General features: G+C 42.3%; 1 protein-coding gene across 1 annotated transcript; it reads right to left on the bottom strand.

The window, feature by feature from the left end:
• Positions 1-8,328: 8,328 nt before the first annotated feature.
• FKBP9 (FK506 binding protein 9, 63 kDa) lies at positions 8,329-20,610 on the bottom strand. Its single transcript, XM_009869209.1, has 9 exons — positions 20,463-20,610; positions 19,648-19,837; positions 19,116-19,261; positions 17,712-17,901; positions 15,337-15,482; positions 13,941-14,127; positions 11,896-12,041; positions 10,175-10,338; positions 8,329-8,518 (listed from the first exon to the last, which is right to left on the bottom strand). Exons 1-9 carry the CDS (start codon positions 20,548-20,550, stop codon positions 8,336-8,338), a joined length of 1,440 nt encoding a protein of 479 aa, XP_009867511.1. The 5' UTR covers positions 20,551-20,610; the 3' UTR covers positions 8,329-8,335.
• Positions 20,611-24,010: the final 3,400 nt, after the last annotated feature.

The raw sequence follows: 24,010 nt of genomic DNA, 5'->3' as shown, positions 1-24,010 counted from the left end.
TTCGCTGTGCAAGTCCTCTCTCATTTAAACACCTACAGAGTCTTCATAGAATCATAGAATAATTGAGTTTGGAAGGGAGCTTTAAAGGTCATGTCATCCTATCCCCCTGCAATGAGCAGGGACAGCTTCAACTAGATCAGGTTGCTCAAAGTCCCATCCAACCCGATCTTGAATGTTTGCAGGGATGGGGCCTCTACCACCTCTCTGGGCAACCTGTGCCAGTGTTTCACCACCCTCATTGTGAAAAATATTTTCAGAAACTACATCTCCTGTACTGAACACATAATGGTACTGTCATGGTTCAAGCTGACTGGGGAAAAAGAAACAACACACGGTCACCAGCTCACTCCTTCCCTCACTCCCATTTCCACAGTGATGTGGAGGGAGAAAATTCAACTAAAAAGGCTCAAGGGTTTGAGATTAAGGACAGGGAGGGATGCTGGGTAAAGAACCAGGACAACTTGGGGAGAAAAAACATAGATTTAATTCACCACCACCATATACAAAGTAGGATAGTGAAAGGAATACATCAATAAATATGACCAGATTTTAAATACATTTTGCCTGCTCCCCCTCATCCCTGCCATCTCCCTGGCTACCTCCTCCAAGGGAGGGGCAGAGGGTGGGGAGTGCAGTCCATCTGGCCATGGCAGCTCCTCCTTGAGAAAGAGGGCTCCTCGCAGTCTCTCCTTCCTGCCGTGTGGTGCCCACCTCACAGGAGGCCACTGATCGCTTCGTGCGCATCCCCCACTGGTGCTCGGTCTCTCTCCCCTTTCACATGGGGCTCTGCACATACCAATGCAACCTGGATGTTCTCGCTGCCATCAATTCTCTCAACTGTCAGGCAACCACCTTCCTGCCATCTCAGCCACCATGGGCTTCAGGACAGGGTCCTGCTCCAGCAGCCTTCTCTCCTTCTCCTCTGGGACTCTCCTCCCCCTCTTTCTTCTCAGGGCAATGTTCCTTTTTCCTCCTCTCACATCCCCGCCCTCCAACAGAAAATCTCAACATTAAAGACAGGACAGCTCAAAACAAGATGAAACGAAAAGAGAAATAAAGAACAACGGGGTCACCTCTTAAGTACCTTGATTGCAGAAGCACTGATTTAAGGGGGCTGGTTAGCTCAGTGGTTTGAGCACGGTGCTGACAACAATGACCGACACCAAGGTCGCGGGTTCGATTCCTGCTCAGTCTCCATGTGTCGCCTGGTCTAGTCGAGAGGTGGCGTCCCTGCCCATAACAGGGAGGTTGGACTAGATGATCTCTAAGGTCCCTTCCAGCCTAGGCCATTCTATGATTCTATGATTGGCCTGGCCCTGGCCAGAGGCAGGTCCAACTCTACCTGCAGGTGGGGGAGGCTCTCAAAGTTTCACACGAGTCTAACCCCGCTTCTTATAAAAACCCCATCAGACTCAAACCCATGACAGGTACCTCTCAACATCATGCACAGAATGATAAAGCTTAATATAGTCACAACTTTGGAAGCTCACTCTGATGTGTTGCAGAAATTAAAGCTGGTGGTGTAGTCCTGGTCCTAAGAGGTCTCAGCTGTACAAGCTTTATTCATTAATAAAATAGAGGTGATCGTACAACTTCCCTAATGTGCAACACAGTCATTGCTTCCCTTTGCTTTCTTTTACACACAGCTGTAACTGTAATGAAAATACGGGAGAGCCTAAATCTGCATTCTCTCCCACCAACAACTAATACACATCTCAAGAAATGGCCTCTTGCCATCCAAACTGCAGTCTAAATTCTGATTTGGTAGCACTCATGTTTTATTCACAATGGTTACCACCCCTGCTGGTATTTTTCCAAGAAGGCAAGGACCTTCTAAGAAGGCAACCCCACCACTGCAGGCAAACTGAAATTAAATCACCTCCCTGTTTGGATGCCTGTTGCGCCATCTGAGGTAGCATGAGCATCCCTTCAGTCACGCCACATGTGCTGTGCCAGCAGGAAATGGCTAAATGCAGCGATTTTTCAGAAACTCCAGCCTTCAACTTAACAAGCAAAGAGTGTTTGAAGGATGATGACCTCCTGGTATACAATCTGCGGTCATGTAATTCCCTGCTCCTGGCACATGGGCAGCTGGATCTCCAGAAGTGAGAACCTCAGAAGCTGTAGCTGTCCATTGGAGCAGAAACCCCTTATAAACTGTAAGACATCCCAGGAAAGGATAACATCTTGGCTGCCTTCCCTCTCAGAGCTGAAAGTGCCCTGGCAGTGCCAGTGACAGGAGGGGACGGGAGCAGCAGCTGCCTCAGTCCTGGCCTGCCAAGAGCCCGTCAGCCATGGACAAAAGATGAGGAGAGCCTGAAAGCAACAGTGACAGCTGCTGAGTCAGTGGCACCAAGAGAGCTGGTCTTTTCCCTCTCTCCCATGCACAAGCAGCGGCAGGTGCTACAGTTGATGCTCAACCAACAGGAGCAAAGACCGACAGAGCATGAGACGCAACACAGAAGGGGCTGAAGATGAGAGAGACTTGTGACAGCGAGGCTGAGCAGGGCACAGTGAAGGAGTCACAGGCAGGGGCAGCAGGTTGGGGGGCAGCAGGTCAGGGGGCAGCAGGTCCCCTTGGAGCAGCCAGGGACAGAGCAGCTTTGTCACAAAAGAGCAGGAGGAACATTTTGGGGTTTAGGCACTTGCAGAATTTACATTAGCTAAGCTAATGTCAGTGTTTTAGGAGAGGAAGGGTTGGTGTTTCTTGGGTTTGATAGGGGTTTTTTTATGTTTGGGATTTTTGGTTTGGATTTTTTGTTGGTTTGTTTTTAAACAAACTATGAGAGTTGGGTCATAGCTGCCAAATAAAAGTCGAAAAGGCAAAAGGCCTTCTGACAAACACGAAGGTGTCTGGATGCACCGCTTACTCAACCAGTCCCTAGTTGCAAGGGGCTAATTACTAGGCATTACTCCCAAAGTTTACACTGGAACAAAATTTTCCGTTTATAGGCAGGTTACCTTTGGAATACAGATAACAGGTAAAACTTAGACTATGTGAAAAGTGACCAACAGCCACAGCTCCATAGCACAAGAGAAGTCAGCAACACACTCGCTGGCCCAAGATCTTTCTGGGTATGAGCTCCATGGATATCCCCAGCCATCTCGGGATTGGCAAAACAGAGGGGGTGATTCTGGTCTCTCTGTGAAGCGTTTCTGAGAGGGAGACCACCCTTTGCTCTCATCCAGGCTGCTTCAGGATTTCACATAAACCTGTTGATCATGCCCTCCAAAATTTTTCCTGAGCCTCACCCATCACCCCTTCAGCATGATGAAGATGTAATTCTTCCACCCACAATTGAGGAAAAAAAAATAAATTAAAAAAATATAAAAAGCATATAGAAAAGTACAAGCAGAGCAATATGGGAAAGGATTTGGTAGCATCTTTAAAAGCAGTTATGTGAGGAACTGCTAAATGAATGTTTTAATCTGGAACCTAAACAGGCCACAGCCGCCTGCCTGGCCCCTGTCTGTGTTTGTGTGGGGGTGACTGAGCGCTTTGCTGAGCCCCTGCCCCAGCCCTGCACAGGTGGAGCTGTGGGGACAGGTAGGGCTGGGAGCTGTGGCTGCAAGAAGCCGGGAAAGGGAGGGGTAACACCCCCCTCAGAAGCCCCCACCATCCCCCAGACTGGTTCCCTGTAATTTTCCACAAGGGGTAAACAACATGATGTGGTGGGAACTTGACTGTATAAAAGGCGATCGCCCTGTGTGGTTGCATGCTTTTCGCCCGTCACGAGACAACTACTGCGTGTGCTGTGGCCATTGCTGCATCCAAGAGTGGTGATCTTTCTTTTCCTACCACTTTCCTTTCTCTCTCTTTCTAGCTTTAACACAAGGCTATCTATGGCAAGGCCGGTCCTTTGGTCACTAACGGCTCTTTGTTGTGAGGCGTGTTGATTGCGCTAGGTGGACAATTGAAACACATTATTGTTAGTTCTCCGTTGACTCATAAATAAAACTGGTGTTAAGATCTTTGGGGATTCACCTTAATCCTGGCCTGGAAATCAGCAAACCTGAGTCATTGTCTCGAAAGCTCAGAATGTGACAAGTTACCAAAACAGATCTCCAACTACATCTTAAGCTACTGAAATGAGTATTCAGCCTGCCTCGAGCCCAAGTGTATCAGAAGCAATCACTTGGTGGTTTCCCAACTACATGGACATTTAAAACTCCTTGCTTTGGTAGAGGATTTTAGATCAACCAACTATCTCTCAAGCATTACACAAGGAAGATTTTACAGTCTCATCTCCAAGCAAACTGACAATGAATGGTCAGTCAGCAAACGTTCAGTCCCAAATGACACTTCAAGAAAAGGATTCTGCCCTCCTTGCACAAGGAGGCAGGTAAGTGAAGATCTCCAGTGCTTTTCTCCTATCTTTAAATCCTTTCAAGGTCCTGCCAGAGCAGTGAACCTTTGCTAGGACGTAAGAGCAACTAAGCCACATTGCATTCATCTGACAGGACCCATTTTCCATACAAAGAGTATCTGTACACCACACAGGTTACTTCTTGAAATACCATTATGTACAGCTTTCTAGGAAAAAAGTTACTTACACAATCAACCTGAACTAGGAGGTCTGATTTTAAAAAAAAACAAAACACAAAACTACGTGGTGCTGTACAGATTACCAATAGACTTTCATCATCTCACATCCCACTGTCAACCCTAACTCTTGCTTAAAGGGTAGTAAGGGTAGTTAAGGGAAAACACTTTTTAAAAGATGAATTTGAAAAAGTCTCTAGTCTGTTTGCTAGAAATAAAAATTGATGCCATCAGTTGCCTCCCCAGAACCATGAACAAAAATAACTGGAAAAACAATTAGGACAGAGATACTATTCACAGTATGTCTTTCTAAATCAAATTTCTAACCAGAAACATTCTGCAACCCTAGAAGTACATTACATTTATGATTCAATTTGGAAAGAAAGGTATTCTACATTTCCCAGACCATCTTCCCATAGCCAAAAGAGTATAGCTAAAGTTTAAAGCAAGGAATAAACAGCAAAGTTAAGTGATCTTTTACTTATTCCTTTCCTCTACTCACACTACCTGTTCTGTCTGTAGCACGTGACCAAGGTCAAGTACTTACGACCTTTCTTCAGCAGGTGTTGCAGCCAGCTCAAATGTCCTCTGACCATCACATACTGATAGTCCTGAGCCAAGCCAAAAACTTGCACCAAATACTAGCAAGATATGCCATTTTTAAGTTTAAAGAAAAATCTGAGTATTTTTTCCACACGCAAAAAAAACCAAACAACACTTGAGTTCAACAACTGCAAAGTATTGATTTAAGCATAGTTGCTGAGTATAGTTGTAATAGGCAGAGTTACACAGCAGCAAGTTTCACTGTCAAATTAGGACAGAAAAAAATAGTTATAAATACCTAGATCTTTTCAAGGTACGAGTCTATGCTCTTCTCCTCTTACCCCAAGCCTCTGACAACTCAGTAGACAATCACCAACCTCAACTGCAGGCAGCTGCCTTTCATCAACTGGCTGCCTAACAGGAGTCAGCTGCCCAGCTCTGGGAATATCACCTGGCTGCTTCATTAGAGGAGCACCAGCCACCTGATTTCCAGAGAATCTCTTTAGCCAAACCATCTATTTTCATTAGCTACTAATGACCCTTAAAGAGTTTATCAATTCTTTTTCTAAGTAAGTTATCTCAGTTGAGCACATGAGAAAGCATCTCTTTAGTTACTTTCTGCATTAAAAATAATCATACCACTTTGATTTAGAAAATATTTCCCTTATCCCCATATTCACCCCAGGCCACCCTCTTGAATAGGAGGGTGACATGGATTTATTTCTCGCTGGAGGTGCTGGGCTGTGCTGAGCTCTCCCAGTCTGTACGAGCACAGTTCCACCTCTCAGCTCCCCCTGCCACTGGCTGGGGGAGTGAACCGGCACGCAGGCTGCCCACACACCGAAGGGGCTGCCAGGCACCGTGAGGAGCAACGGGTAGAGGGCTGAATGTAAGTACAACCCTATTGGGAGAAGGAAGGCAGCCCCAAGCTTTCCTTTGAGGGGAAGAGCCAACAACTGCCAACAGAAAAGAAAAGAACCAACAGGGTCTATATTAGTGATCCAAATATCTGGACTGAATGCAGTGTAGTCTGATGCAGCCAGATAGTCCTGACTTCTATTGCCTTTGCCTGGGCAAGTAAATGCCCAGTGTAAATACATTTTGCAGCAGGTTTTCCACTTGTTCTCTGCCTTTCCCCAAAGCTGCATTCTCATTTCTAAAATGACAGCCTCCAGCCTTGGGGGGGATGAGGTGAGGGGACAAAAAAAAAACCCCCTTCCTCTTGACAGCAAAATATCACTTATAAGGATCACAAACCATGTTCGCTAAAGCCTCAGAAGTGATGGAAGGAGAATTTCAGACACACAAACCCAAGCCAGAAGCTCTGGTAAAACCATACCATCACTGACACACGGTTCCAAAGAAATGCAGCACAGCGATCTTTGGGATTAACAACGGACTGCACGGCGCTGCTCTTCATCCTGCATCTGCCCTGGAGGACAGCTCAGCTGTCCTGGTTTACCAGGAACTCTTTGGAGACCACCTCCTGGCAGAAAGACTTATTCACTAATAATTTCTCAGATGAAACAATTCAGGACATCCAGAAGACACATTGTTTTCAGGAGTATGTCTGAGAACAGAGCGAGGAGTTGTTTCCACATAGAAAAAATGAAAAAGAAGTATTTTACTGTAGTTTATTATTTTCAATCATCTTGAATCAAACAATCTTAGTTTAAAATGTTTTTTCTGAACATCAACAGCAATACTGAACATACTCAAGATAAGCCTGCTGTGTGCAAAAGACAGCTGTAGAAAGGGTATATGCTTCCACTCAAGTTTCCAACCCATCAAAATGCCAGAAAAAAAAACAACTGAACAGTAACAGTTGATCAACACTTTATTTAACAAAAACATCAGTTATCCAACATTTGATGGTATCAAACTCAAAAAAATAATTCACTGCACTTTCTACAAAAAACATATTAAAAACCAATACAAAATGTTTTCATCCAACTGAAATACTGATTTTTAAAAAGCGCGTCGTCTCAAGGAGCTCACCACCCACATGTACAGATCAAGAAAAGGAGGAAACGGAACACAAAGCATACAACGGAAACACAACTCCCTTTCTACTTGTCTTTGACAGTGTCTCACTATCCGTATTTGTGCTCTTTATGTGCAGTGTACTGAGGGGGGCATCCTACTGCCTTCCAAAGATGTCTGGTTAGCATATTTTCTATTAAACAGCTTGTTGCATTTATAGATCTAACGGGTGATCATCTCAAGTCGTTTACGTAACCTAAACAGCCCTCCTGGGGCTGGTTTTGCGTGGAGAGATAAGCCAGAGTGTTTGCAGGACCAATTTCTTGATTCCATCACTGTCTTTCTGTTTGTTGGCCATGCCAGACTGCTCTGCTGCAGAAGCTCTAAGCGCTTACTCCTCAGTCTTAACAATTCCCAAAATAGAAGACAGAAACCCAACACAAAGTCAATTGTGTCCAGATTGATGCCAGTATTTGGACCCCATAATATTAATATTTAAAGTCTAACAAAACTATAAATAAGGTTGCAAATAGAAAGGTTTGGGAATCACTGATGGCAGTGCTGAGCCAGCAGGAGCCAAGGTGATTAATTAAATACAATACAGATGATAGCAAACTTATTTCTTAAAGTAAAAACCCCAATACATACACAGTTACAATTCTGGGCGTGATTAATTTAATTCACAGCTTATGGACATTTTGCAATGGTGTAGCTATCATTTGCATGTTCTGCAATTTGCAAATTGATTTATACTTGTATGAGTTTGTTCAGTTACTGCAAAGAGGGCTCATACCTTCGGAAAGGAACTGGCTTCAACAGCTGGCAACTTTTATAGCTTATTTTCATGAGGAATATCTTTTGGTTCATTCTCCTGCACAAATACTTTGGATGCAGAAGGTTTCTGGGAACTCTTCCAAAAGCAATCAGGAAGTTTTCTCCCTACCACTCATCCATCCGAGCAACTGTATATTGTTCAATGAGAACTTACAATCTTTAGCGTAAAAACAGACAACATAGTTCACAATATCACGTCCGGCAGTACACTCTTTATTCATTTATACACCCTGTCTTGAGGCACTTAGCACTTTTTCAAATATACCTAACAATTTCCACCAAAAATCTCTTCCTATTTTAACAGCCTACCAGCACACAGCCAGGCACAGATTAACTACCCAAGGGTAACTTTTCAGAAATGCTCGTTGAAACCCCTTCCAGTAACACACCTTCCACAGCAGGTCAGCTCAGGACTCTTCTTTTTTCTTATCTTTACAGCTCGTCATGTTCCTCTTTGGCCTCCTGGTCTTTCAACTTGAATTCTTCAGCAGTAACTTTACCATTTCCATCTCGGTCTTGATTGGTAAACATATTTTTAACAATTTTTTCAAAATCAAAACCAGGAGCTAGTTTTCCTTTGCCAGAATCCACTTGAGCTTGAATGTATTCTGAAAACTAAATGGAGGGAAAGGAGGAGAAAACAGCTCACAACAGAATGGGCATTTAAAACTGACAAGTATTTACAAAAGCAGCATGTATTTGTTGTTGGCTATGAAGCATTTTACTACTTATTAAGTGTACATAAAAGTACACTGTTACTATTCTATAAAACTGACATCTAAATTGGGACTAATTAGGACAGACATGTGAGGTTAAATCACTGTGTGGAACTCAGCAGGGATTTTCTCACTTATTCCAGTGGGTCCTGGACTCATAACAAGGAAAGTTCTTTTTCATAATTTAGGGAGAAGATGAGTGGAACAGAGAGTGACACAAGAACAGATCCATATAGACAAGAGAGAGTTTAATTTTGCATGCTGATACGAGAAGCTCACAGTGTAAAACAGACATCCACTGCATCTTACAAGAAACAACGCACAAATAAAAAAGAATGAAACACAGAAATGAGACTTTAAGTATCAGGATACCACGAGATTTGTTAAAGTAGCTTCAGGCATTATGCCTTCTGCATGGGGAAATTTTCCCTCAAAATCTCCTTCCTGATCTGTATGATGACATTATTCAAGGTGATTAGACAACATCTGACAGAAGTCACGCTGCTGCTTTGCCAAAAACCAGAAAATCCACCATCAAACACAAGTTTTCCGATTACTGTTAGCTCCAGTGTTAATTAAGCTTCAGCAACGGGAGCCACTGCTGACATTCATTTACACCTTTCAGACCAAGCATCCTCTTCCATCCCCCTGGCTGCTGCTTCTCCCCTTTGCTAGGTGACCAGAAGTTGACAGCAACAGTCACATCCAGATCCCTCCTCTAGACTGCTAAAAGCTCTTCTCTGCAAGGGCAGAAGTGGAGGTAAGCACAAGAGAGAAGATGGTGAAAGAAGGAAAACGAAGAGGTGGAAGAGAGCACTAGGAAAAAAAGAAAACAAGATTTTGCTGTTACCCCATTGGCTTGTTAAAATGCTCAAAAGCATCTCATGCCATTTCACAGGGCCACAGGCTGCCCCTGGAGCGCTGCAAGCAGCACACAAACCAGAACGACAGAGAAAGGTGACAAGACTTAAGAGAATAAAAAAACCAAAAAAGTTAAGAGAAAACACACAGGAAAACTGCACAGAAGTTTTTATTACAAAGATGATGTGGGAAAGGCAAAGAACTTTCAACTGGGGCACCCAGTGACATTGTCACACTGCGGACTTTAAAGGCAAGCAAGGGGAAGGACTTGTTCTCACAGTGCACGATTCAGCTGTGGAAGGACCCACTGCAGGCACTGCCAGGCTCCACAAGTGATGAGACAGTTCCTGGACGGTGCAGGCACAGCTTTGGCTCAAGAACTTGCCAATGAACAGACACTGAGAAGGGTGACACAGCAAAGGATCCCTGAACACGAATTGCCTCTGCCACCTGGGCCCTAACAATCTGTTGCTGACCAAGGAGACCACAGCAGTAAGTGATCCCAAGTAGCATGGCCATTGTTATGTTTCTTTGTTCTATCTCTGAAGTTAAATAACCATGTCTTAACTGACAAACTGCCTTCCTGTTACCTCGACAATAGACACCATGGCAGAAGAGGGAAACCCTATTTTCAACATTGCATTGATGGTGGTAGGAGAGAACCACTGCGCATCTTTTCACTGTTTCAGCTTACCTCCTCCAAAAGAACCTCACCGTCGTGGTTCTGGTCTATTTCTTCAAAAAGATTGGGAGAGACTTCCCCGTTCCATACAAACATGTACCCTTCAGGCAAGCCAGACACCAGTTCCAGCAGTTCGATGTCAAAAACTAACACAGCACTACCAGGCACTTCTCCTTCTGTCATGACAAATGGCAAAGAAGGGTATTTATCCTTACATTGAAGGATATATTTCCTTCTAATCCACAGTTTTATTAAATTTCCTGCTTCAAGAGGTGCTTCTCTATTGTGATCCCCAAGTGCCATGATCCCAAATCCACCAAATCTTCCTGTTGACTTCAGCAGAGGTGATCAAAGCATAAAGGAAGCTTTTGTAATAAAATTGCATCCATTTTTTTACTTATCAAGGTAGGAATGAATCAATTTTCCTTTATCTCGCCAATACACTGTGTATCAGGGTGCTTCTGAGACTCAAAAGTGTTGCAACAGGTCAGGATGTCACCTTGACGAAACCATGGGATTGGTTTAATTTAGCCTTAAAAAAAGAAAATCCAGGCCATCTCTAACTTCTGCTCAGGAGTGAACGAGCAATCTCTTCAGATACCTGGGTGTATACCAAAACCCTAACAACCATGCAACATTCCAGACTTTGTGCATCAGATGTAATTCAAATGATGGCAAATACCTACAAGAGTTATTTAACACAGCAGACTTTTTATGTTATAAGGACACTTTGCATTTAGTATATGTAACTGTGCAATTTTATATTATAAAATGTTGCATATATATAATACTCATAATTTTTCATGGATGACAGGAACAAGTGAAAAAGCTTCTTTATCTCTTATCACAAATTAATAGTCAATTAAACCTGGCACTTGATGCCTGACAAGATATTCTTTATAAAATTAAATTGTTCTGGAGCTATTAAAGAACATAGCAACTTATGCAACTGTTTCCATGTGTATCTGAGTTTGTTATTTTGGCGATCTCCTGAAAGGACTTCTATCCCTCGCGTCTTTTAACTCAGAAGATCAGTAACAACCCCATACATAGGAATATCAAAGTTCTTGTCAATATTATTATTTTTTATAATTAATAACAGTAATGATAACAGGTAATAATAGTTGTTGTTGTTATTTATTATTATTTTCATTATTGTTGTCCCGTCATTAAAAACTGAAAAGCCTCAGTGTTCTAAACCAGAGCAAAGTGCCTTAAACGTGTCAGTGTTGGGGTTTCAGCAGCACCAGTACATTGTTTACGTAGCGTCTGAATTTTGAGTTTTCTTTGAATTTTCTAACCTATTAGTGCTGAATAGCCCCCTTCAGTTTTGTCTCCTGAATAACATATCACATGTCTGGGCATGAGTACCCAATTCCCTGTCACTGAGAACAGTGTTTACATCCCTCTGCAACACCAGTGTGTCTGGAGCTTTCCCTTTTGACAAAGCAACATTGCTGGGGGCATGTGTTCCCTTTTGTACTGGGATGGTCTTTCTATTGACCACAGTAACAGTACAACTTAAAATGCAGTTTCATTGGGGAATGGGGGGGGGGGGCTTTTGTCTAAAATCATGCAGTGAAAAACCTCTTTAAAAATCCCATTCAAGCAGCTAGGAGACACTCGCCTCATGCACCTTGTGCATAGCAAGTAAACAAAACTAAACATGCATACTCATGTTTCAGTGACTCAAGGGATGGTAAGAGGATGCGCAACAGGTTTTACTCACTCACCAACTCCATCTTCTCCATAACCAAGATGAGGAGGAATAACAACTGTTCGTCGCTCCCCGACACACATGTCCTGAAGGCCCATGTCCATCCCCACCACCACCTGTCCAGATCCCAGAACTATGTTGTAGGTCTTGCCAAGGCTGTGTCTGGAGAGGACAGGGAAGAAAATTTAAAAACCCTCAACACACAATAGAGAATTTCTGTTGTTCAAAATAACCACAGAAATGTCAGTTTCTAGCTAGTGTCCCATCATTGCCAAAAATTAACTTCATGCCCACTGCTCTGTTCTGCCAAGCAGTTACCTGAAGTTGTTCTCACGGTAGCAAGTTACAGCCAACAAAGAGAAGCATCCCTACTGTTGATAAGTCCTCTTGTACTAAAAGTATGCGCTTCTTGAATGAAATCAAATTAAAAACCATTAATCCTGCCAATTAAACCCCTAAAGCCTTTTATCTTGAAATAAGGGCTTTTGCCTTTCACATATTTTTAGCTACTGAAGTTGTGTGACCTACTCTAGGTGATGCTGCTCTGGCAGGGGCTTGGACAAGATGATCTTTAAAGTTCCCTTCCAACTCCTAGCACTCTGTGAATCTGTGGACTTTTTAGCAGATATTAAAATTCCAGATGTGCTTTTGTCCCATAAGTACCAACCTATAAGGATCTGCGTGCATTCACAAGGACTACAACGTAATCCCCACTTAACCAAGACACCTTGGAAGCATGCTACCACTGCTGCTATTTAAGCACATTATGTTTTGATTTATAACTTGCTGCTGGTGGCTCATTTCTAAAATTAGAAGCTGTCCTGAGCTAAAACCCCAGAAGTTAAACAAGTATTGTGATTCTAAAAGCAGAGTGTGCAGACTTTCTACTCAGGTATGTGTCACAACAGCAGGACCTTCTGTCCACCTCTTTTCTTTGGTTACTTGGCTCGGCTGCACCACTGCAGGACATGCTCATACAGCAGAGTATTACTTGGAAAGAAAACAATTCAATGGCCACAAGGTCAGCCTTAAAATTAGGAACATGAGATTCACGATATCCAATTCTCGATAAACTGCTCTGAGTAAGACTGTTCCTGCTACAAAACGGGAATTGAGCATTCTTGCCTTATAAAAAAGTGTTTTCAATCCAAACAAGTTACTCGCTTACATATTTGCCTACAGCATCACATCACGTGCTTCAATGCAAGCCAGCTTTTCAGCCCTGCAAGCTATTTTGTACATTGTGAAAACTATGAGCAGTTTCCTGTGTTAATTATAACCTATTTAAAAATAGCTCTTCCCAACTTCCCTTCCAAAAGAAATAAAATTATTTAGACAACTTGTGCTATCCAAAAGATGAAGGCAGAAAAAAAAGGCAGTGAAAGCAATCTTGTGGCTGCAGCAAACAGCACGATGGGCTCGCTTTAGTTCTATGTGAGACAGACAGGAGTGACATCTTGCTTCTCCCATAAACCTACTGTCAATAGGGAGGAGGAAGAGGAACATTATCATCATAGTTATGGTCAAAACTCTGATAGTTTCTCCACGCTGACAGCGCAACACTACAATACAGGAAAAGGAGCACTCACGGGCAGTACAGACACAACAGGTGAACATTTACTATAAACCATGCTCAAGGCGGCTTTAACAAAACTACACCAAGTAACCCTACCAGGCCTCTCTCAGAGCACAGAAACTTAATAAACTCAGACAGTTCATCCATGCCAAGCCCTCTGTCATTCCAGTATGACTGAACTAGACACTGGAATTAGCCCATTTAAACAGACAACCTGCCTCACCACTCTGCTGTTTATGTTTTTCTCCAACATACTCCCACATCCTCTTTGTTCCCAGTTCTCTCACTATGCTCTGACAGACTGTCGTTTTCTATTCCTCCTCCTATGTATCTTAGGAAGACAAACATAAAAAAAAAATATATTCTACATAAATATGCAATTTTTTACTTAAAAATTCTTTATTCCCTGTCAGCCCACTTTGCAAGCAATTCACTCTGCTTTCAAGGCTGTTAGGGATATTTTCTTGGCCAGGCAATATACTTACGTCGAGTCTAGCAAAGTACCATCCAGGAGCGAAGCGTTGTAGTGATACTTCAAATAATCTCCTTTCTTACTCAGTACGGTGCAGTTGGAAGGTTTGTACTTAACAGTAACACTGACTGAATCTGAGGGGTTGTGGAAGTCAACCACATGGATGTCAAAGATCAGCACTGCAGATCCTGGAATTTTTCCTAAATAGGAAGCATATTAGGCAATTAGAGAAAGAAATAGTACCAGGACAGGCTTATCGTGAGCAGGTACTGCACCCTGTAGGAATATCTATTCCCACTGTGTCTGCTCCCAAGTCACTTTGGTCTTCTCACTCAGAACTAAAGGACTGCATCTCCTCTGTATGCAACAGGTCCAGGCTGCATCCGAGGTAGGAAAGACAACCAGTAGAAAAGCACTAAACATACACTCAGTTGTACATACACTCAGTGAAGGAAAAAATACCTTCATTATTATGAATTCGAAAATTACGCAGATATGCTGCAAGAACCATGTATTCCCGGTGACCATCATAAACAACTGATCCGTGCTTCTTATACCAAGTCATTATTGACGATTAAAACTCTTGTAGGTATTCTCATGCATAAAGGCATGCCATTATATCTATAAAGTCGTATTTCCTAAGAGTGTCCTGATAGGAAGCAAATTCTCCCCCCTCATCCCAGGATAATGTGCAATTGCATTTTCAGGATTGACAGACACATCCATACCCAGGAATAGAGTTTGTTGGTAAAGGAGTCTAATTTCCAAATTAACAGTATAAAATTTGCATTCCTAGAAAAGAGGCTTTTCTTCTAAGTCGCTTTTTCCAAGTAACATCCCAGGAGGTACCTTTTGAAGTACCAGCCCTAGAAGTGTTATCATATCCAACCTCTCACAGCTATCTTTTTAGGTACTAATGACTTTTCCCAAAGGAATGTTAATTGTATGTGATACATACACAGATACTGGGCTGTTACATGCATCCACTGTTTATGGAGGCACCTTTAGAGTCCACCAAACCTGTGGCTGTGGGAGGAACAGGGAAGAACACTTAACAGAGTGAATCCCTTTAGCAGATCAAGCTTGTTAGGACACACAGGAAGGAAGACCTCACACTGCAGAGCTCCTGGCATCCAAGCACCAGTCTGTCTGAAACACTGAGTTCAGGTCACCAATTACAAGTGAGATTGTTCTGCATTCTTATTGTCCTACTGTTTAGCTAAAAGAATTTTGCAAATTCTGGGTGTCATCCTGTCAGTTGCATGCCCACAAAATAATGAATCAAGTGTAGTGTAGAAGTAACTCCTAAGCCTTTCAAATGCCTAAAAAATGGAACTATGCACAGACGCAATAAACAATAAAGAAAATACCATTAATTACGGAAGATTTGAATTAAAAGTCAAGCTCACCTCTTCCTTCTTCTCCATATCCAAGATGAGGGGGGATTATTATTCTCCTTTTTTCACCAGTGCACACACCTAACAAACCTTCATCCATTCCAGCAATCACATAACCTCTCCCGATATAGGTGTCATATGTACGATTTCGTGAATAGCTACGGAAAATATTTCCATTTTCAAAGTGTCAGGTATACTTGAGAAAACACAAGATCTTGCAATAGTTCTGCAGTGCAATTCTAAAACTAGTTAGTCAAACACACGGTCATTAACTAGCACCAGAGAGGCACAATGCAATCACCATGTTCAGCGAATCCAGGCCACCAAATTTCATGAGTGAGCGATGCACGAGTCATTCATTAACCAGTGCGGGGACCCTGGCTACGCAACAGCTGATTTGCACATACATTTCTACTACACCTTGTAAGAAAATCTCACTTATTTATGTATTTTAGACTAAACTGAAAATGTGTTTTGATAAGTAACCAGAAAGAATTTTCTCCTTTAAATTTTCCTCTGCCCTGAATCTACTTTAATAACCACTTATCAGCTAAATGTTGATACGTTCATTTCCATGAGACACTCTTCAGACTACCTCACTTTGCAACCACAGCTATGTAGTTGAACTACTACAAGGAGGAGGTGCAATAAATAGGTTGTCCTGGGATGCACAGAATTAAAAATCAGTCATGATAACAAAGTAGTATCAACAATATCCCTCCCTTCCAAAACTATGCCAATCACTTAAACGTAGGTTGAAAGATCTGTTTCAACACTTAATAATAGAATGGAATAGAACAGAATAGCCTACAACAGCAAATGGTGTTTATTACAAGGATGAGTCCATCTTCTGCCTTTCTCCAAGGCACGCTACATGACAGCACAACCCAGGGAAGGGAAGATAGAAAGGTTCTAATTCATCTTTACAAGGTAAGTTGGGAAAAAAAAAAAAAACAAGACCAGTACAGACCCTGATGTAATTCAGAGGTTTATTCAACTGCTCTAAGACCCAGGGGCAGTTCCGCAGCTGACTATTGCAGAGGAAAAAAAAAAAAGGACAAGATTATTAGCGCTCTTGACCCCAGCCATTCACAGCGCTTTGGGCACACTCCCCGTACTAGGGAGAAATTTATTCCTCAACAACTCCAAGGCTTTCGGTAACTGTTCTTAGCTGCTCTACTTCTTCACAGGTACTTGTCAGATATTGGCCTTTCTTTTAAAATCTGCAGGAAGCCAGGATACGATGCTCCAACAAATTGTCAACACTTTAGAATGGTGTAGAGGCTGCTGCCTTCAAAGCATTTATTACTGTTTATTGACAACAACCCTAATACAAATACTGCAGTCATTTTCAAAAATGGTTTATTTACTACAAACACTTCTCACATACATCTCAAAAAAGAGAGATTCTAGGCACACTGTTAAGTTCTTAACTTACAAGTTTTCATAAGCTGTAAATTCAGGTCTACAGTGACGGCTGCTGATGCAAGTCTCCTGTTTCCACCAAGCTGGGCAGCTGAGCAGGAAGGTGAAGGCTGACTCTGAACCTTACTGCTTCTCAATTCAATTACATGAGATACAATTCCCTGACTCCCCCTTATGGGAAGCAGCATATGTGGCATAATACGCAGCTCATGTCAGCAGACTGATCCTGACCTTCAGCTGTAGTAGTGCTAAGCATTTTTCCATGAGTTTATTTCATAAAACATTTTACAGTGGCTCATTTTCAACTCTTTTTAGCTACTCATGCCAGCTGTTCTAAAAGATAGAGCAGGAAAGTAAGGTACTGCTCATTAAAGAGCAAACAAAAGTAACAGGAAGCTACAAGGGCATTATTCACCATGTAACTCTGCACATGAGGCTCATGCGCCCAGAGAACTTTGAATCTGATGTGACAGCAATCTCTCTTCCTTTATCACAGAAACCCTGTTGCTGAATTCAGTCCTGAACGATACGGACCTTCAAAATGCAAACAAGCTCTCACATACAAGTGGAAAGGCTGTCGTTTAACCTCACACTAGCCACCAGGACACTGAATCACAGGTCCCAGGACACAAAACAGGAATCCTGTTTATTCTCCCTCTCTTCACTAGTACTATCTATTTGGCAGATAAACTCTGAGCAGGCAAAGTAGTCTTCGGGCACGTGTGGCTGAAACGCACCAAGCTTCATCAGGTGTCCCTAGATGGCGGCAGTGATACTTCCATGATACAAGATAGGGCTTCGTCTTCCCATACTGAAGAGTTTCCTAGGAGCTTTTTACGAAGATGTTCACTCAAAAATTTCAAAACTTAAGGAAAGGCAAAGAATTGTATTTGGGTACGTTATGGACAAGACAGGTGAGTGAAACTCTAAAAGGGATCTGCAGGGCTGAGCGGTTTGGTTACCTGGAATCAAACAATGTGCCGTCCAGAAGTGTGCCATTGTAATGGTATCGGAGAAAATCTCCTGCCTGGCTTCTCCGCTCGCAAGATTCAGGCACGTGCTGATTCTCAATCACAATTCCATCTTTGGGGTTATGGAGATCTAGCAAAACCACATCGAAGACAAGGGAAGCTTGGCCAGGGATTTCCTTACCTACAAAACCATTAGAGCAGAAAATTGGTAAGATATAGGAGGTGTTCTAGAAGGAGTTTAAACATGTTTGTTGAAGCAAAGTAACCCACTGACAAATATCAAACACCTCCCCTCCCAAAATAAATTAATGTAATCTGATTCTAGTCAGCCACTTTGTGTTTCATGTGTAGGTTTGTCACTTACTTCTCCAACTCAATTGCTTCATTCTGTTCCTACTATGATGGCTCTGTCTCAAGAGCACCTTCAGCAACACCCATCTTAGTCAGCCTACATCAGCTCCATCTGAGCTGTGTGGCTGCATCTACGAGTATCTCCAACACACTTCAGGAAAGTGTGTAAAATAACCACCAAAGTACAATTTCAGCACATCTGCTCTTCCCACACTGTTAATACCAAAACAGTAGACCACATGATGGAATTTGAAGGAGGGTAAATTGAGTATCCTGGTGAAAATGCACCTTTCCATCAATACACAAATTACAGTGTGGGCTGCTTTAACTGAGAACCATTGAGCTCAAGATCTTGGCGAAACTTCAAAACATAACTCCACAAAGTTTTGTTGCCCGTGGAGAAGGCTATCACAGTTAATAGCAATGAAGTCACAGAAGGGGTAAGAAACCTTGCACGCCACAGACACATCCTTAAACATTAGAGCAGAGAAAGAATTTAAGGAAGAGTCCCAAACTATTCCTAACTACCCCCTGACTTAACATGGGAACCTCCATGTAGGACCTGTAGGCTGTATATAGTCTCATAGGACAATTAATCCATCTTGTAGTTACTACTAGGGCATTGGTTGCAAAAAAAAAGGAACAGAACTGGAACTAAAATACCTTTTTCTTTTTTCAAGAGTTTTCTGCTCTCTGTGGCAGTCATTGAAAGAATTACACAGTCACCCGACTTCAAGATTTTGGAGCCACTAGACAGTAATCACATTAATTGCATTCTCTAAGTGAAATAAAATTTCAGTACGTAAAGATTAGAATTCTATACGTCTTTAAGCAACTTACTGTTTGATTTTAAAAAAAAGAAAAATCTTGTACTTCCTAATCAGTCCAATCCTGTACATAACACATTTTGAACCTCTCTTTCCATCACTTCGTTCCATCTGTCTGAAACAGGTATTAATGCTGCCCACAAGTTTAAAACACACAAAGTACCAGTTTGAATTAAAAGATGGATGACTTGGATAATAAAAAAATAATAACTTTTACCATCTCCTTCTTCTCCATATGCCAGGAAAGGTGGTATCGTGATAATGCGCTTCTCTCCTACACACATTCCCAAGAGACCCTGGTCCATACCAGGAATCAGCCACCCAATTCCCACATAGGTATCGTAAGTTCGCATCCGATTATGGCTAAAAATGAAAAAAAAAAAATCAACCCCAAAAAACCCTGAACTTCACAATCAAATGTCAGACAGCCAAAGGAAAGAACAATGTTAAAAGCCACATGCTCTGCACAATATAACTCACAACCTGCTGCTCCAAAAAATATTGCTCTTTGACTTACCAAGGGCTGGCTAGGTAGTGTTTCCCATAACATACAGTTTTATCAGTTTCAGTCAGTACTGCTGTCCTATAATCCCTGAATAAATTACTGATACTTGCAAGTTGCTATCTTACATTTCCTGTGATTCTGGGCAATTAGCATTATTACACCAGCAAAGGGGGAGGAAATGATGTTTTTAAGTGATGTGAGATGCCTACTAAAGTACACAAAGACACACAACACAGCTGCATACCTTGAATCAAACAGGGTCCCATCTAAGAATGTTCCATTGTAATGGTATCGCACGAAGTCAGACACCTGCACTGTCCGAGGACACTTCTCGGGTTTGAAGTAAGTCTGAACCTGCACTTCATCCTCCGAGTTCCAAAGATCGACGAGGAGCACATCGAAATGGAGAACTGCGTTTGGGGGTATCACACCGGCTGCAAGGGAAACACAATCAGTTTTATTTCCCTTTTTCTACCAGGCATTGGTGGAAACGGACCCAATCACACATATTCTAAAAAAAAAACACCACCAAAAAATGCATAACACACATCTTACTCCCTGTTATGCTTACATCCCCCTCGTCCCTTGTCACTGCTGTTGCTGCTGATGATGATGAAGTTGGAAGGAGGGGAAATCTGGCAACATGAACCTCTATCAAATATGTCCATCAGGCAAAGTAATCATGATTTAGTATTGGTTGCCTCTCTAAGTCTGCAGCACAAAGCTGCTGTAGGCACTGACAAGACGCTGTGTGACACTGTGGTGCCAAAACACAGTAAGTATTTAACAGTGAGGTAGGCATAAATAAACAGTTAACTTGAGTAACAAGGTTCCTTTGCCAAAAGTCCTCTACCGTGAACAGCTTCTCCTTCACATACAGAAGGAGCCAGGAGGGATTAGTCAGGGCTCTAAGCTTAACAACCACCCCTGAGCAGGGGAGAACCTCTGGGAAATCCACAAATTGCAATTTCTACCCCTCTCCTCTGCAATTCCAATTTCTGTCCATTCTGCTGCATCACTCGCACGACCAGCCACTCACCACTCCGGTGCCGTACTTACAGACGCCTTCACTTCCGTAGGCGAGCTTGGGGGGAATTCTCACAAACCGCCGCTCATTCACACACATGCCAACCAGAGCTTTGTCCATCCCAGCAATAAGTTGACCTTTTCCCACAAAGACGTTGAAAGTAGATCCCCTGTCATAACTAGAGTGGGAAAAGTGGGCAAAAACATTAGCGGTTCGTTTACCCGCCATCCCACTACTTTTTTTGAGAGTTTAACCATACGTTGTCTCCTTCTTGCCCTGTTACGGTAATTTTATTGCAAGACAGTTGCTAAGAGAAGGGCCAAATCTAAACGTTTCTGAGATTTCAACCCAGCTCTCCTTCTGTTCACTGCTCACCAACCACCTTGAAATGCATTCTAGCAGCATGCGATGTACACTGCAGGCACTTAGAGCCCATAACTACGAACAGCTAATTTGCAAACTAATACTATAAGCAGCACTGGAAAATTCCAGACAGGAAAGGAAAATTCAACGCCATTACAAGGTGCAAAAGGATGGCTGCTCCCACAGTAGGAGCTCAGCACATTGATTTTGTTGACAGCACAAAATATTACACAAGATCGGTTACGCTTTACAACGTGAGACATCACAGCTGGGGATTCTCTGTGGAAGAAGAGGAAGGGAAAAAGATGTCTTTTTGAGTCGCAGTTGTGAGATTTTCCAAATTATTATTTTCTCCAATTCGTTATTTATTTTCTTCTCCACATTCCCAGTTCTCATGTCATTACGACAAAAATAGCAAAAAACAGAGATGTGCTTTAAACAGCAAGTTTGCCAGATCAAGAGTCAAAATACGCAGCTAAATGAACCTCCACCGTGACAATACACCAACGTGCGAAACGTAAAAGAAATGATGAGCAGACTGACATTAGCTTATGCGATTCATTTGACCACCTTAAATCTGCACAATGATCCCACTTTGCTCTGCCTCCATTATCGCTGTTAATTTTAATTTTTTAAAGCAGTAACACAAAGAAAGAAGCATTTCAAATGCTTCATGCCTGTTTTTAAGCTTTTACTGCTTTCATTTTCTCAAATTTCATTTCTACTTTAAAAGAATTTTTCTTTTTTCAGATGAAGGGCAGCCCTGGAAAAACAATCATCCAAAAAAATCGCTTGTGCCTCTCTGCCTGCTAAAGTATTCTGGAAAGGAGCCAGTACCTAGATATCACTCGGGAAATGATGTCAAACTTTCCTTCTAAGATGGTACACATCACTTCCACAACATGCTGAGTCTCCTAACTGTTCCAGAGCCTCGAATCCCTCAAATATTTTACTGAATGAGCTCTCTGTTTGCTCCATCTTTTTTTTTTATTTATTTTTCTGGCAAACATTTCCCTTAAAATACACAACCCTTTACACAGAGCATTCACTTTTGGTTGCGCAAATATTTCTACTCCCAGGCAAGGATGAAAAAATATTTACAGTAGCTCCTGACGAATTCTGTTACACACACAAAAACATAATTAAGACGTTAAGACTTATAAAAGGTTCTAAGAACCCCCCAAAAATGGTATTTTGTAGCAACTGACAATGCTTGGCAATACATCTATGATGGACTTAAACAAGAATGGCTTTTTTTTTTGATGAAAATAAACTTACAACTAAGAAAACATCAATGCTAAACAGTAAACTGAACAAAGCAGTGGAACAGATCATGTAGCTTTGCAGGACTGACTTTGCAGATTGCTTAAAACTAAGTAAAATCAGTTTTTATTAGTGGAATTTACCAAATTAACAGCAGATGACTAGGCAATTAAATTCAGGCTTAAAAATGCAAAACATTTTATGACCATGCAAATACTGTTGACGGGAGGAAATAAAATATGCACATTAGTTAATTTATGTGACGCAGTCATGATTACTTAGACTTTGTCAACAGCCTGCTAACAAGGAGAGCAGTATCACCACCTTCTACTTGGAAATGCACAAAAATAATCTCAGACCTGAAGAACATTTTTCAGCAGCTGAAGAAGATACAAAGTAAAACTGCCCTTAGGTCAACACCCAGAGTTTTTTCTACACAGATTTCATAGCAGCGTTTGACTAAACCAATACTGGTAAACATTTTCATAAACTTAAGAAAACCCCTCAAAACAGCAGCAACTCAGATAGAAAAAGAGGCTTTCTAATGGGTTAATTTTAGTCAAAATTGACTGAACATCTTTCACCTGTATGCAGGGAACGCTAAAGATTTTATGACAAATACTCGAAAACACTTCTTCCACTAAACTAGAGAACCATACTGGTGTCACATTAGACTATCATTGTTAATTTTTATTTACATATATTTAGAGGAATCAAAGAGATACATGCTGTACAGTTCTGCAAAGCCTGTTCCTGCCCCAAATAATTCAGAGCCAACCAAGGAGGAACTTGGAATTAAGCGAGAGCCAGCACCTGGGAAGCCTTGCTGGTATAACTCAGTGTAAAATAAGCCTCAGCATTTATCTGTAGAAATCTGAAACACATTTCTGAACACGTGGCTGTTTTTCCAATTGTCGCATATTTGTAAAATGACCCGTGAGGATGCTGCTTTTGTGCGTCCTCACATCTGCAGCTAGGACTTCTTTTCCAAAGCGGTTGGTGGCCAAAGGATTCGTTGTCCTCGCCGTGCCTTTTCACGGAACTGCACTGGTGGCAGCTGAACCACCAGCTACCACATCCCGCGCTTCATCTGGAGAAACGCTGGTGAAGTGGCACTGTCAGCGTGCTGAAGTACAGTGAGCTCCAGAGGAAGAGCTGAGCTTGGCTTTGAAAGACATTTCCCTAAGGCTGCACGTTTTCTTTGAAGCACAAGCAAGATTACCAGGATTACTGGAAATACATTTTTGTTATTTCTTTCCGAGTAATACTTTGATCAGAGGCAATGAGTGAAGCAAGAAAAAACAAATAAGCTGTCAGCAGCATAAGCATCCTTCACAACGTCCTGATCCCACTGTTTAGGCTTCCTGATCCCAATATACGAGCAGGAAAGCAGCCAGGCGCTTCACTGCACATAGGTCACGTTTATTCAAGGGTAAGTTATCAAAAAATTTCTCTGTAAGCACAGCCTGATAGCTCTTACATTTCTGGCACAGATAACGACATTAAACATTTGCATTTGAGTAGGTTTGAGCCTGGAAACAACACAGGAAACATACAGAAAGAAACAGGCAGGAAATCACCCAAAACTGCGAAAGACTGCAACACCATACCCGCTCCTGTTTACCAGGCTAACTGAACACCCTTACGGTCTTCTGCCTTGGAGCAGAACACTCCCAGGTGGCACCCTGGAGAAGCAGCTGGAAGAATGTGGTGGGGGGATACATCGGGGTGTGCAAACTGCTGCGAACTGGCCCACCACCGGGCTCTCATCTCAAGCCCCCTTCGGTCACACCCCAGCTCTTTGCCCATCTGTGTCTCAAACATCTGCCCATGTGCTCGCTCTCGCCTGTGCACGGAGCCACGGGACGGAAGGGAGCTCTGGAGCTCACCCGGCCCTGCCGGAGCAGGATGACCTGGAGGAGATCACACAGGAACACGTCCAGGCGGGTTCTGA

This window comes from Apaloderma vittatum, unplaced genomic scaffold, assembly GCF_000703405.1.
Source record: "Apaloderma vittatum isolate BGI_N311 unplaced genomic scaffold, ASM70340v1 scaffold5070, whole genome shotgun sequence".
Taxonomy (NCBI): Eukaryota; Metazoa; Chordata; class Aves; order Trogoniformes; family Trogonidae; genus Apaloderma; species Apaloderma vittatum.
The sequence above is the reverse complement of the archived record's forward strand: the minus strand, read 5'-3'. Positions and strand labels throughout refer to the sequence as shown.

Bases quoted from the DNA above. Each gene is read 5' to 3' on its own strand.
- FKBP9 (XM_009869209.1), bottom strand. From the start codon at position 20,550: ATGGACAAAGCTCTGGTTGGCATGTGTGTGAATGAGCGGCGGTTTGTG. The intron at 15,483-17,711 runs GTAACCAAACCG...TATTTTCCGTAG, and splicing joins GGCACATTGTTTGATTCCAG to CTATTCACGAAATCGTACAT. The intron at 12,042-13,940 runs GTAAGTATATTG...TGTCCTCTCCAG, and splicing joins GGTACTTTGCTAGACTCGAC to ACACAGCCTTGGCAAGACCT.